Raw genomic sequence first — 15,376 nt, 5'->3', positions numbered from 1 at the left:
GTTTCATTAACCATGATCACTTAATTAAGGTGGTATCCAGCACATTTCTATACTATCAAATTATTATTTTTCTTTATACATGATTTGGGGGAGATATTTTGACCATGAAGATATCTTTCTTTTTAAACTTCTGATCAGTAATTTTAGTGTTTGTTAGTGAATCTTGTGTGTGTCAAATCCTGTTGTGGTAATGGAATGGTGATTTAATCTCCTTCATTACTAATTGAAACTTTTCTGTAAGTATGGACAATAGATATTTAAAATTTTCTTTGGTTATAATCAAACAGTATTATTATTTAATTTGTTGTTCAAATTTTTCTAGCTTTGCAATTGGGAGTCTATCAAGTAGGCTGGTCACATTAAGGTTATTGAGAACTTAAATTGTGAATAATCTAGTCCTGGTTGGTGTGGCTCATCCAGTTGGAGTAGGGTCCTTATACAGAAAGCTTGTGGGTTCAATTCCTGGTTGGGGCACATGAGTAGGTTGTGAAGACCCCCGGTCACAGAGTGTATGGGAGGCAACCAATGGTTGTTGTCTGTCTGTCTGTCTGTCTCTCTCCCTCTCTCTCTCTCAAGTAAAATCAATGAACATACCCTCAGGTGAGAGTTTAAAATAGTAAAAAAATAAAAAGTGCATAGTCCTAATTAAGATGTGTAGTAAGTGAAAAAGCATATACCAGATTTCAAGATTTAATAAAAAAAATCTATTTCAGTATTTTTTAAATGATTACATATTGAAATGGTAGTATTTTTGATACTCTGGGTTAAATAAAAATACATTACAAAATTAATTTTCCTGTTTCTTTTTACTTTTATAATGTAGCTCCTAAAATTTTTTAATTACATGTGTGGCATGCATTACATTTCTTTTAAAAGGGGTTGTTGTTAGAAATGCTTGTATATTTATGACATTGGAATTTTAAAACCCAAAGACAATAATCTATATATACTGTATATGAAAGGCCAATATGCTATGTGTCCTTCTTACCATCGCTAGGATGCACACTGACCACCAAGGGGCAAATGCTCAATGCAGGAGCTGCCATGACATGCACTGTCCAGCACCACAAACCTGGCACTGACAAACCAACACTTTGCTTCTCTCAAGTGGGACACAGGCCATGTCACCAACCTGGAGTGACACCCCACCAAATCGCAACCAAAGCTGGGGAGACCCCATGGCACAAAATGTGGCTCATAGTCCAGCCCAGCCCAGAAACAGTCACTGTGGGCTCCAGGTAATAATGCCACATAGCACCTCCTGGCTTCCACTCCCTAGCAACTAGTCTCCTTGGAGTTTCTTCAGCCCAGGAACACAAGTTGCTTTATAGCCAAGAAGAAACTTTTACACTGTAACCAAATGTCTGTGAAGCATTCTTTCCATGCCTCATCTCATTTGATCCTCATAGAAGTCCTGGAGTAGGTAGATAGGAGACTCGGTGGAATCCTATTTTATTTTCATTAGCCAGAATACGAAGATTAAGAAAGCTTAGAAACTTGACCTGACTGAAAAGAAGTAGGAGACCTTAAAAATGACTTCAGGTTTTCTCACTGCAGAGTATATAGACAAACACTGCTACAGTTAAAATATTTTACCCTTTGTTCTCCCTGCGTAATCTACAATAATAATCTGCTTTCTTGTTGATATTTACTGCTGTGTTGCTGACAATTAATTGAAAGAGAAGTTGGGGTGCTTCACTGGGATGTAAAAAGTATAGCTAAATCAGAAAGCAGGTCTAATTAAGCAAGTTTATTCCATATATGGAATAAAGTTTATTCCATTTTCATGCACTAGAGGCCCAGTGCATGAAAATTCATATACTGGAGAGGGGTCCCTCAGCCCAGCCTGCCCCCTCTCATAGTCTGGGAGCCCTCAGGAGCGGGAGAGGACCGGAGATCAGGAGAAGGTAACGCCCCATCACATGGTTGCTGCTGCCACTGCTGGCAGAACAAGCCTCAGTTAGCCCTGATTACCTGAGCTTTGGGCGGTCCTGGGCGGCTGGGCAGCCACCATCCGAGGCTTGCTTATGCCTCAGGGCAGCCCTGGGTGGCTGGGAAGCTGACATCTGAGGCTTGCCGTGCCTCAGCCTGACCCTGGGAGGCTGGGGCCTGTGGGGATTGGGGGACTCTGGAGGCAGGCATGTGGAGTGGCCAGGCCTGCCTGGTGGCAGATGCCTGCCGCACTAGCAAGGCTGAGGGTACTGGGCACCACCATCTTATGGCTGTGTGTACCACCATCTTTGAGGGTGGGACAGTCAATTAGCATATTTCCTCCTTACTGGCTGTAGGCACCACCATCTTTGAGGGTGGGGCAGTCAATTAGCATATCCCCTCCTTATTGGCTGTGGGTGACTGCCTGAGGGTCAATTAGCATATTCCCCTCTTTATTAGATAGGAAAATAGGCTAAGTTGACTTGTGTATGCACAATACATATAAAGCTCTCACTGGTGCCCACCACACGTGTATGTTTCAATCTGTCATTGTTGATCGTGAATTTGGTTGACCCTTCTATTATAGAGAAAGGACGAAAAGCAATATTAAAATATTTCTTCTAATTAATTTCCTTTCAATGCGCATGGATTCGTGACCAGGCCACTAGTAGGATAATAACTGGAGAAATGTTCAACAGAGTACAACTCACTAACACTCTGACATATAGTGAAAGTATTGAATCCTGCAAAGCAGATATTCTTGATATTGTGAAGGTTAATGAAATGACCTTGTCAGGCTCTGCGAGTAAAAATCTACCCTGGACAGAGATGCAGGTTTGCAACATCTGGTGATGGCTGTCGTTAGGGCTTAAATACACATCCGTGTGTGATGGCTGGGACTTCCCGCATGGAAGTGATATCAGAAACAATACTGTGAGGAACTCCTCCTTCCCTGGTTGCAACCTCCTGCCCTCCCACTCCCTTCCCTTTTATTCCCGCCCTTCTCCCCCCAACTCCTCAGTCCCCAGAACTTTTGCTTGGCTCCATTTGAGACTTGAAAGTGGCAGAGAATGGGAACCAATCACGTTAAACCTGAATTTTCATTATTCTTGATTGCATCACCATGGGATTTTACTGTTTTTATAGACATCATAAATTCCATGGGGAGACTGTTTCCACTATATATAAAGTTAGATAAAAATTAATAAAGCATACTGAAAAAATAATCCCATCGATGAAGATAACTCATTTCTATAAAAATCAGCCCCTTTACTAAGGCTTCCCTGTGTACCCTGTTCCACTGGGGCATTTTCAGAGTGACAATACAAAGCACAACAGAGAACAGCAGAGCTCTCTGTCTTGATTGTGAAAAGAATGACTCATCCACGAATATTCTGTACACTTGAAAAGATTCCTAGTAAAGTCTATTCTACAGAGATATCAGACATCTCACCACCTCACCACCTCCAAAATTCCCCCAAACATTCCTCACACGATTCTGCTCTCTTGGTGATCAAGTGTGTCATTCATTGGAGGGGTCCAAGTCCACTCCACCACGATGCGGTTCCCTTGAAGAATGACAAAGCTCTCATGCTGGCCGTGGGGAATCTCCCCATTTCTGTTCTTTCCAAAGGGCGGCTGTAAATCACAAACTTCCCACATTCTACCTTACTCACGACAGATGCTTTTACTTTTAAGCAAAAAATATTAGATAAGGAGACATACAAATCCACCGGAGTCTTACATTTCACTGTAATTCCATCAAGAATGGAAAGCAGCTGCTCCCTAAAGATTACAAAAGCTGAGTATTGTTACAGTGACCCAGCCACTAAGCAGACCATGAAGGAAGGGAGGAACAGAGGCCAGTTAGGCCATGGGATGTAGGCCATCTGAAGGAGCTCGGGTCTTCCTCTAAATGAGACAGGAAATGACTTTTTGGGGAGAGAAGTGCCCCATCTTGCAAGTCTCATTACAGTGGGGTTTCAGTCATAACGAAGTTGTTAAGCTAGCACCCTCCAAACTCAAACATTAAGTTAACTTGAAGGGCTGTTATGTGGAATTCAAATACTGAAAATAAATTGTTGGGTTTTTGTGTGTGTTTGGGGGCGTGGGGGTGGGAAATGACAGTTAAAAAGAAACATTTTCTAGAGCAGAGCTGAAATTTTACTCAACCAGCAAACTCATCACTAGTAATGTGGTACGGGAGGTTGGGCAATCAAGAGAAGTTCAAGCTCACCAGGCAGGAAAAGTGAAGAGGGCACTTCCAGCATCACATTTATATATCTCTCTTTTTTTTTTTGTATTGTAGTAAAATATGTAACATAAAAATCTATCATTTTAACCATTTTTAAACACATAGCACAGTTCTGTGGCATTAAGTACATTCACGTTGCTGTGAAACCAAACTACCAACCATCTCCAGAATTTTTCGTCATCCCAGACTGAAATTTTATAGCTATTAAATATCAACTTCTCATTTCCTCTTTCCTCAACTACTAGCAATGACTATCCCACTCTGTCTCTAAGAATTTGACTATTCTAGATACTCAAATAAGGGAATCATACATTACCTATGGCTGGCTCATTTCACTCAGCATAATGTCCCAAAGATTCATCCAGTTGTTTGCTGATTTATTGATGCTAACCATTTTGACAGGTGTAAGGTGATCTCACTGATGTTTTAATTTGCATTTCTCTACTGATTAGTGAAGTTGAGTATCTTTCCATATGTCTATTGACATATTCTTAAGCTCAGAGACTCTCTTCTCAGATATGTCCAGTCTACTAATGAGCCCATCAAAAGCATTCTTCTCTTGTTACAGTGTTTTTGATCTCTAGCATTTTTTTTTATTCTGTCTTAGAATTTCCATTGCCAGCTTGCATTGCCCATCTGTTCTTTCATGCTGTCTACTGTCTTCATTAGAGTCCTTGGCATATTAATCATAGCTGCTTTAAATTTCTGGTCTGATAATTCCAAATCCCTGTTATGTATGAGTCTAGTTCTGATGGTCGTCTCTCTCTAGAGTCTAGACCATGCTTAGAATCCTTATAATTTCCTCTGGATAATGTTCTGAGCAGAAGGATCTGCTATCAGTAGGCCTTTACTAAGGTGGTAGTAAGGTGGGGGGGGGGGAGGAAAACATCCTATGTAACAAACCAGTGGGTCAGGCTTCTCTCTGCTTCTGTCATTCTGGTTTCTCAGTCCATATGCATGTCAGGTGGGCTGAGCTCAGCAGGCTTGGCAGTCACCCAGATCCCCACTGTATTCTCCATCTAACTTTCCCAGGGCACCTTGCACTTTGGGCTATAGAACAAATAAATATTTGACTTCATTTGATTCATACTCCTCTAGCCAGAATATTAAGAGTTGGGGTATGAGTCAGATACTACTAGTAAACTCCATCCTGAACCTCCAAATATTATAACCATGAAGACAATAACTTAATTTCCTAATCTTAAAACCACCCTAAAAAGGTAGATGCTACCATCTCAGCGAAAAACCAAAGCTCAGACAGGTGAAACTTACACAGGCAGGACCCATGTGAAGTGGTAGTTAACACACCGCCTTGGGGTGTTCACAGCTACGCTGAATCACAAGCACAATGAATCTTTATGGAATAACAGTAATGGGGTGATGGATTGTGGTGATTGTTACGCAAATCTGCAAAATGACCCAAAACTTTAAAATTGGATACTTATATGGGTGAATTTTATAATATGTAAATTATACCTCAATAAGTCTGTTTTTTAAAAATGACCATAGTGGTTGAGTGTAGGAACAGAACATTAAATTGAATATTCCAAAACTGTGATCAGGTAGAATAAACATATAAAAAATATGAAGAATAAACGTATTAAAAATGTGTTCACTTGTCATGGGGTTTTTATATCATATCACATTATGCCACAAAGCACAATGAGTTTAAAATGGATTTTGCCTGGCTGGCATAGCTGAATGGCTAAGCGTTGACCTATGAACCAGGAGGTCATGGTTCGATTCCCAGTCAGGGCACATGCCGGGTTGTGGGCTCCATCCCAAGCGGGGGTGGGGGGGTTGGGGGGGTGGAGAGGAAGCAGCTGATCAGTGATTCTCTCTCATCACTAATGTTTCTATCTCTCTTCCTCTCTGAAATCAATTATATATATTTCTGTCTTTGATATTTACCAAAAATAAATTTAAAAGTTCTGTTGAAAACAGGAAATGCATTTTATGTTCTGAAAATACCTTATTCTGACAAGAAGGCATTTTAATTGTAAGAAACAGAATATGCTTTTATGAAAAATGCCAAGCTCCATCATTAGTGTTTGATGATGAACATTGCCAGATGCAAGTAAGAAACAGGCTAGTAACTTGGCTCCTGAAATAAGGCTCTGACTGTATGAGGAATGACTGCAGCATACTTTACAAACCAAGAAAAACTTAACTGTAGATGTTAACATGCTTTTTAAAAAAGTTGTTGTGAATACACTGGGGTCAAGCCAGATGTTACATGCTTCCAAAAGTCCTTCCAGTATTATTGGTATGAGGCGAAATTTTTCTCACCTCTGAAAATGTATGTATGTGTGTATATCACAATGTATACATACAAAATGCTCAATGAAATCCAAATAACTATTGTCTAAAACAGCGGTCACAGACAGCTGGTGGTCCGTGAGGTCCGATAGGTTGGCGACCACTGGTCTAAAATATTCAAGGTACTATATTAGCCACTGCATGTGTTTTATGCTTCATTTAGTATTTATATTACGTTTTCTTCTTGTGTCATTCTCTAACAAAATGACTAAGATATAAAATTCTAAGTCATCAGCAAATTAGGAAACAAAGCCAGTTTTCTTATATCCCAGCCTCATAACTCACCGCACCTCAGTGATTCTAAAACTGCTCTGGGACAAGTAGACTACTAATATAACCACATTCCATCTGCTCACCAACCTGTCTGCTCTATATATTTGGAAGTTAAAGATAATAATAATTTTAAATTATATCACTTTCATCATTATCTTTGTGGATATTAAAACTATTATAACAATAAAATCCTTAAAAATTCTAAGTATCCATCTCAATCTCACTCTGATGCCACTCACAGAGAAAGCACACTTTCTTTTTTAAAGCTTACACTTTTAGAGCTAAGAATTGGATGGCAAATTCGTTCTCTCTTCCTGTATACCTGAGTTCAGCATACTTGAGATTGCCAAGAAAACTAGGTACTTAAGTGTGAGCTATGGTTCAGATTCTTAATAAAATGACATTTCATGGATATGTATGAGACAATCTCCCCTAATTCTAAACCCTTAAATCTTTTCTTCCTTTAAACACCAAAACCCAGGCAATTGATCCACATTCAATATCATTTTTAGCTAATGAATTTTTAAGTGATATCAATTCAAAATCTCCAAGTTAATGATAATTTTTCATAACTAGGGAATTTCTCTGTTTTTTTCTCTGTCGAATATTTAATGCATTTCACTGTACTTATAAACAGAACAATCAACTAATAATAATAAGAAACCACTTCTTTACACATCCACTACATATATTTAGATGTACCCTTACTTAATATCCATATAGATTGTCTCCTAAATTTGTGAATTCCATGTAATATTAACACTAGAATTTTACCAAGAGTCCAGCATGATGTAGTATGTTTTCCATGTTAGACATATGAGAATAATCTAATATAGAGAAACGATGGTGGGAATGTTAAATCTTATTATTATTTTTTAGTATTTCCATGAGGCACAATGCATATCTAGAAAATGCTTATTCAAGATAAAGAGCACCTCAAAAACAGAACTGAGTTTAATTCATTCTTTATAGTAAAATATCTTAATGTTTTATTATTTTTCCATGGTTAGTTCTCTTTCTACCAATAACTCCCCTAATGCCAATCCTCCTACCTCATTTCCCACACACTCAAATTTTTCTTTATATATTTAATATATCCATTGTATGTGCAACCACTGCCCAACTTTTAGCAATTTCTCATTGTCTCAGTAGTAATTATCAACCTACAAGTGACTATTTGAAAGTTTAAAATGAGAATTACTTTTGGACTTCTTGAATCAAAGTGCCACAAAAATGTCTTAACCCAAAATGACTTAAGTAAGAAAGTTTTCGTTGATCTAAATCTGCTATTACAAAACACTATCCTGCTGAAGCCGGTTTGGCTCAGTGGTAGAGCATCGGTCTGCGGACTGAAAGGTCCCAGGTTCGATTCCTGTCAAGGGCATGTACATTGGTTGTGGGCACATCCCCGGTAGGGGGTGTGCAGGAGGCAGCTGTCGATGTTTCTCTCTCATCGACATTTCTAGCTCTCTATCCCTCTCTCTTCCTCTCCGTAAAAAATCAATAAAATATATTAAAAAAAAAAAAGGAAACACTATCCTGAATAACAATTTAATATATCTAAATTCAGTAGGGCATTAGGATAATAAAGCAATTTAACAGAATTAATCACTGTAAAAAATAAATTACCATGATTTATCTTTTTCTATAGAAATAAATATATTTTAAAAATAAGACAAAAAAAGCATCCTTTTCTTTAGGATACAAGGTCAAATATAAAAGGTATAGATAGGGAATTTTAATTTTTCTTTCTGGAGGGCTCTGATGTTGGCAAAGAAAAAATCAGGGAGAATTAAAACAAAGAGGAAATGGTAAAGAAAACTTAAATGTAAAGCATTACATTACACTCACTAGCTAAAGTTGGCTCATATGACTCAATCCTAGTTAAAAGAAAAACTCTTGCTTGTTTTTCTTTTAACTAGGACTGAGGTTTTTTTTTTTTTTAAACTAGGACTTTTGAGATGGCCATTCTCTGTAAAGGAACACTTGAGACTACATTTTAATTGATATATATTATCACTTAAAATAAAATTAGAGTCAACAATGAGTTATATAAAATATGAAAGGGGACAAGTAATGGAAGTAAAAGTTTTAAAGGGTTCTTTCATTGGAAAAAGACACTCCCCCCACCCCTCGACAGAGACTGCATAACAAAGAGACTCTGAAAGTAGTTGTCAATTTCAGATTCAGGCCCCTTGAAGGTATAAAAAATTAAACTGCCAAGTGAAATAACAAGTACTAGTCACTCCATTGCCTTTATGTGTCATTCTCCAACAATATACGGAGATGCACACACAGGTACACTCCCTCTCACTCCCAGGCGGCATAAACACAATAAGGGTGAAGAGGGAGGACATATCGATACTTGGAGAGCTCTCCCTGCTTCCTACAGCCAGCCAATAAATGGCAGCACTGGTCTTCTGGAAAAACAAACAAAAAAAAACAGCCATAACAAAATTTCCTGAACAAAAGGATAAAGAAATCAGACAATGAACTGTTGGCATTTAAAACCACACTTTTTAAAGCTCTGGGCTTTCAGAGCACGTGATCTGAAAGACAGAAAGATCCCAAAGTGACATCATCTCACCTAATTAGCCAGGACAGTTTGATATGTGAGGGCAGACAGAAAACAATTTAATTTAGAAGCAAAGGTGATAAAGATTATAAACTGCTCTTGTAAAATGAGTTAAAGGGTAATATAAAATAGCAAAGATTATTCCATGATGCAAGGTTATAAAAATGCTTATTCAGAGATAAAGAGAATAACTGTGCATAATATAAGCAAAGCAAATGCCTTAGCGACCCAGAAGGTGAGGGAAGCCGGTGAGAAGGGGGAGCCCAGAAGTACATTATTTAAAACTAGTGCTATTGTGTCTTAATTAAATGAGGCTGGATACATAAATTTTTAATATTAAAAAAAAATCACGGGGAGAAAGATTTCTTGCAATTCCTAAATACTAATGTACAATAACAGCAATAAATAAGAGAGACTGCTAATTTTCCTAGTGAATAATACTGCTCTTATTTCCCTTTCCTGTTAATTGTCATATTCCCTGAAGATCCTCATGTAGCTAAATTTAACAATTCTAACAATGCAAGCTCTTATAGTCACTGCCACTCACTTCACCCCATCTCATCCTAATCAGAGAGAAACTACTGCTTACCTTCCTCCCCTATCATTTGCATTAAACTATATAACATTTTTAAGGCCAGGGAAAATGCCTTAATGCCTTACATACTTTTGTTCTCTCTGTATTTCCAGCATACCGACTAGTACAGAGTAGTTCAACAAATAGATGCTTTCTGAATAGTGAATGACTGAGCAAAGGGCCTGGGGAAGAAATGAGGGAGCTGAGACCTTCTGCAAGGTGGTTTAGCTCATTGCACTCTTCACTACGGTTCTTAGGTTTTCCTCTTTGTACACTCCACCCCCTCCCACCCACTCTCACACCATGTTCTCATTAGGCAGAGAAGCTGTCTTTTCATATTTGTATCTAGGGCACAGCACGGTCCAGGCGCAGAAGTAGCTGCTTAAAGACTGTGAAATGAACAAATGAATGAACTAACCTGCCTGAGAGAAGAATACTAGAAATTCTAAGAACATTTAATGAGATCAGAAATTTAATATACACTGAGTGGACAGATTATTATGATCTCTGAATATATAAATATATAATAAGAGGCTAATATGCAAATTGTCCCCTCGACCAGGAGTTCGACCAGCAGGCAGGCCGACCAACTGCCCATGTCCCCTCCCCCTGGCCAGGCTGGCTGGACCCCACCCATGCATGAATTCATGCACGTGCGCGCCCCACATACACACACACAATATATATATACATGCATGCACACACATATAATATATACATACATGCACACACATATAATATATACATGCACGCACACACACATATATAATATATACATGCATGCATACACACACACACACACACACACACACACACACATTGAGTGGCCAAATTATTATGTGTTCAGAGATCATAATAATCTGACCACTCAGTGTAAAATTCTCTTAATTCACCCTGTATCAGAAGCTGGCATAGAGACATTCAGACATGAACACTGCTTAGTCAAGACATTTTGAGTATGTGGTCACAGAGAAGCAAGGCAACGTGGTGCTTCCACGGGACCCTGGGCACCTGCAGAACAAATCCTGACTCTGCCACGACACTAAGTTCTGAATGTTCGGGAATGCTTTACTTCATTTCCTTCATACATGAAATGAGAACACTGGACTGAAGTAGTACTTTTCAAAACAAAATTTATGTACAGATATCTTTAAGAAGATAAATATATAAAGTATATATATATATGTATATATATTTTATTGTTTTCAGAGAGGAAGGGAGAGGGAGAGAGATAGAAACATCAATGACGAGAGAGAATCAATGATCAGCTTCCTCCTGCAAGCTTTCACTGGGGACTGAGCCTGCAACCAGGGCAGCCTGCAACCGGGCATATGCCTTGACCAGGAATCGAACCCTGACATCCTGGTTCATAGGTAGATGCTCAACTGCTAAGCCATCCCAGTTGGGTAAGAGGAGAAACAGTAAGTGGAACTCCAAATACATATTTTAACAAGATAACAGTGGAGCTGCTTTGGTCCGTTGAAAGAGGCATGATGCTTGTGGGAGATAGAACTCAGTCCCTGTTCTCTTCCCCTTTCCCCCTCACACATCACGTATGGAGCCACCTGGACATCTATCTCCTAGGACTCCATGGAACCCAGTTAGAGAACTAGTGAATTAAAAATCTCTGAGGTCCCACCAGTTATAACATTCCATGATTTCATATTATAATTCAATTTATTCTAAGGCTCTAAAATCAACATTAAGATACCTCCCAAGCAAGTATCTATTAATCTATAAATTTTGTAGCAGGATCTTTGTAGCTGAGCTGGAATTCAAACCCAAATCTATCTGGTTCTGGGGTCTGGGCTCCTGAACAGATGCTCTGTTGACTTTGCAAGAAGGCAATAGAAAAATCCAGTTCTACTCCCCAAACATGGATCAAGCCTTCTTGTACCAAATTGCCACAACACATAAATGTAAATAAGGCCTATTGTAACAAATTCAATATGGCAAAAATCTAGCTTTACAATACAGATTCTCAACAGTATATGTTTGTTTTTAAAAACAACTTTATAAAAAAAAATCCTTAAACTATTCTCTCCCCTAGTGTGAATTTGCTTATAACTATTTCATTTTTATTAATTTTCTTCAGTAGATATTCTGCATAGGTCAGGATATGCCTTTACTATTTCAGCTGAATTTTATATACATCATTTATGAAACTTTTCTAGGAAACCCACTTTATTAAAGAGAGATCACTCTGGATCTCAGACCATGAACTCTTATTAATCTTACTAAGTTTTCCCTAAAATGATACATTGCTTTAAGTGAAGCTCATGATATCTATATACACATACAAACATATAAGCCATCACATATATACTAGAGTCTCAACTTATACTTTGAATCCACAATTCAAACAGTACCATATGACCTTACAATTAATGGAAACAATTCAAAAGGGATTGATATTTTCCATTCTTTCTAGCATATTACACGGGAGAGGCAGTCAGTTGCTAAGCTACTTTTCCCCAATGTGCATATGAACGAATAAGAATTACCCCCCACATTATGATTCTGTAAACAAGTTCATTGCAGATTGCTATGTTAGATTGCATGATAGAAAAATATTTGTTCATGTTCAATATGAGTGAAAATAAAAAACAAAATTCCCACATAATTCTAATTAAAAATGTATTTGATCTAACTTCTTGACAACTTTACTAAAAATTTAGTAAAGAGACTTCAATAATTTTGTAAAGATTAAATTCTTAACCATTTCCAGGAAAGGGGGGGGGTGGGCAGCAGCTGGGTGCAGGTGGGCAAAGGGGGTGGAAATGGGAGATGTCTGTAACAGTGTCAACAATAAAAAATCGTTGACTGCTGCACTGGTCAATGAAAATTTAACAAAGGTGGTACTGTTTGTCTACAGGTATAATTAATCCAGAACAGTATCTCCCAATGGATGTACTTTGAAACATGACATTTTACTGTCAAACACGTTCAGGAAACATTTCAAATTGTATTTCTCTCTTGGAGATCCACAATATATATTGTCATCGTATAAGCTTCTGGAAGTTCTACAGTTAAACATTTTTTTAGCTTATTTTAATCTATCATTGATCAAACTTAGCAGTATCCTGATATAACTAATATCACAGGAAATAGGAGTGGAAAGCCTTGATCTATGATGATAGGACAGAGAGAATTAAAGTAAGTAGATGGTATCAAAATCATTTGTACAGGACTTTGGAATGTACATAATTTTATCAGATTTTTTTTTAGAATGCTAGTGTCTTTTAGAATAGAAGCATGCTGGGTACTAAGAAAAAGACACGGGATACTCAAGGTTTTAAACAAAGTGAGCAAGACACTAGTGTAAAATGAGAACTGCACATGCATATTTAATCCTTTTCTAGGATCCCTCTAAGGCATAAAGGAAGACAATAAGGAAAGAGCAAGAAGCTCATTTACTAAAAGGCTGACAGCCAGCATACTTACACCGCCCATTCAAGCTTCTCATTCTTGATGGAGTTGTAGAGAGCCTGTAAAGACAGAAAACAAGATGGGGTTTTTCTTTTCATTCCATTCCATATTTTGAGTTCAGACAATGACCAAAGCCCTAAAACGCTTGAGGGACTTGGCCAGCAGCTCCCAAGCCCCTTGGTGGGCCACCCTGTGCGGAGATGAGAAATGCGCAGGGTAAGCGGCATTTTGTGAAACAGAAACACACGCCACTGAACTGCATTTTCCCACAGTTAAATATTATACATTTAGATCCTATTTAAAAGAGGATATGATTAAATTTTTCTTATGGTTTTGTAGTTTCACTAGTTTAGGTACTGGAGTACTCATACTTTTTCATTAATGAAATAAAATATAACTATTTCCACAACAATTTAATACATGGGAGGGGGACGAGAGACAATTATAGAGAACAGTCTACACCAGTGACTGAAGCAGCTGCTATTTGCCTAACTCTGTGATTCCGCTTCCCAGTAGTGTGATGCTGGTGTGTGTGAGCTGGTGGATGGGGAGGCAGACGGCTGCTTTAGAGGCCTGGTAACAATGACAAAGGCAGCACAGCCTGCCTCCCTAGGCCTTTAGCTCTGGCATCACATCTACGCTCCTTGGAATCAAGCTGTTCCACTACGACAAGGATCCAAGGAAAGGCCACTCCTCCTCTGGATTCTCTTAATTTTAAGAAAAGGATAACTTGGGTGCATAACAACATAGGAATGAAGTTGGAACATTTTTCTTCAAAGAAGAACTTGGACCTATTAGATGCAGCAAAGACTTCATTTATTTTGAGATGGAAAAAGGGGGGATCAGTGCCATTCAACCCTCATCTTTCAAAAGAGGAAGTGGGAGGTTCAGACAGTTTCCCAGGTAGCAGAGCAGGGGGAGAAACGCCTCATATTCCTATTGCTGCCTTTCACTCTGTCTTGTCCAAGGGAGGGGCAGTCTACACGTGTGTTAACAGAAGACTGCACACCGATAGTGAATCCTCTTTTCATTCAAAACTCTTCCAAGTTCAGCTCAAATATATTTAGGTTACAGACTTTATATTATTGAATATCCAAGACATGTATCCTTAGCCAGTCTCTTGGCAGACTCTGGGAATTCTTCAGTGTGGCTACAATAGTTAATTTAACTACTGAATAATTATGAGAGCTACTAAAAATCAGGATGCATTTCATCATTATCAGGACATGGTTAAACGTATCCTCAAGTACGAAAATGATAAAACATCAAATTAGAATAAGGGGTAAATCAAGGCACAACGCCCATGCTGTAAATTGGACATTCTTTTGGAAAAACTCAGATTTCCTGAAAAACTGCAACCACCTATGACATAGCTAATGTCCATGAGGCTGCACTTAGATAACTGTGGAGAGTAGATGCCTAACTCAAGACCCAAGAGACTCACTGCATAAATGCCTTTAATGGATTCTATTACTTATATGAGCCATTTTGAACCCACAAGTAACAATGGACTGAGAAGCTACAATTGAAAAGAGAGAACGTTAAAGGTTCTTTATCAACTTTCATACTCAATACTACCCAGAGTAAAGGAAAAAAAAATCTACTTAATAAAAGAGTAACATGCTAATTGACTGTATCTATGCAATGCCCACCAGACAATCAGGAGTGAGTATGCAAATTAACCCAACAAAGAGTGTAACCCTCCTGAACCACACAGTCTTCTCTATTTGTATGTGACTAATCCAGCACTAACAGGGAAAATTAAATAACAGCACAAATTACAGCTACGGGAGAGTCATCATCTCAAACATCAGCAGAGCCTTCATTCATGAGCCTCCTTGAACTTTTTGTCACCTTCCCTAAAATGCATCTGCACTGGCATCTCCTTTCCTTCTTTCTGATGGTAAGGGAAGGAGTGTCGCATCTCTGCAAGGCTAAGCCCTCGCCGGTTCTGCTATCTTCCCTTTCTGCAGTAACATCTCTTTTACTGGCTCCTTCCTAACAGGCTTCAGACAGGCGC

General features: G+C 38.5%; 1 protein-coding gene across 9 annotated transcripts in view; it reads right to left on the bottom strand.

Moving 5' to 3' along the window:
• Positions 1–15,376, bottom strand: part of PSD3 (pleckstrin and Sec7 domain containing 3) — a 412,571-nt gene that overhangs the window by 73,050 nt on the left and 324,145 nt on the right. For all 9 annotated transcript variants that reach the window (XM_084879789.1, XM_084879791.1, XM_084879795.1 and 6 more), the window contains one exon: positions 13,372–13,415. In XM_084879789.1, the coding sequence (XP_084735915.1) occupies positions 13,372–13,415 (44 nt within the window). The remainder of the gene's footprint in view (positions 1–13,371; positions 13,416–15,376) is intronic.

This window comes from Pipistrellus hanaki (assembly GCF_964339955.1).
Source record: "Pipistrellus hanaki genome assembly, chromosome: 3".
In the NCBI taxonomy this organism is placed as follows: Eukaryota; Metazoa; Chordata; class Mammalia; order Chiroptera; family Vespertilionidae; genus Pipistrellus; species Pipistrellus hanaki.
This window is presented reverse-complemented; position numbering and strand designations above follow the sequence as displayed.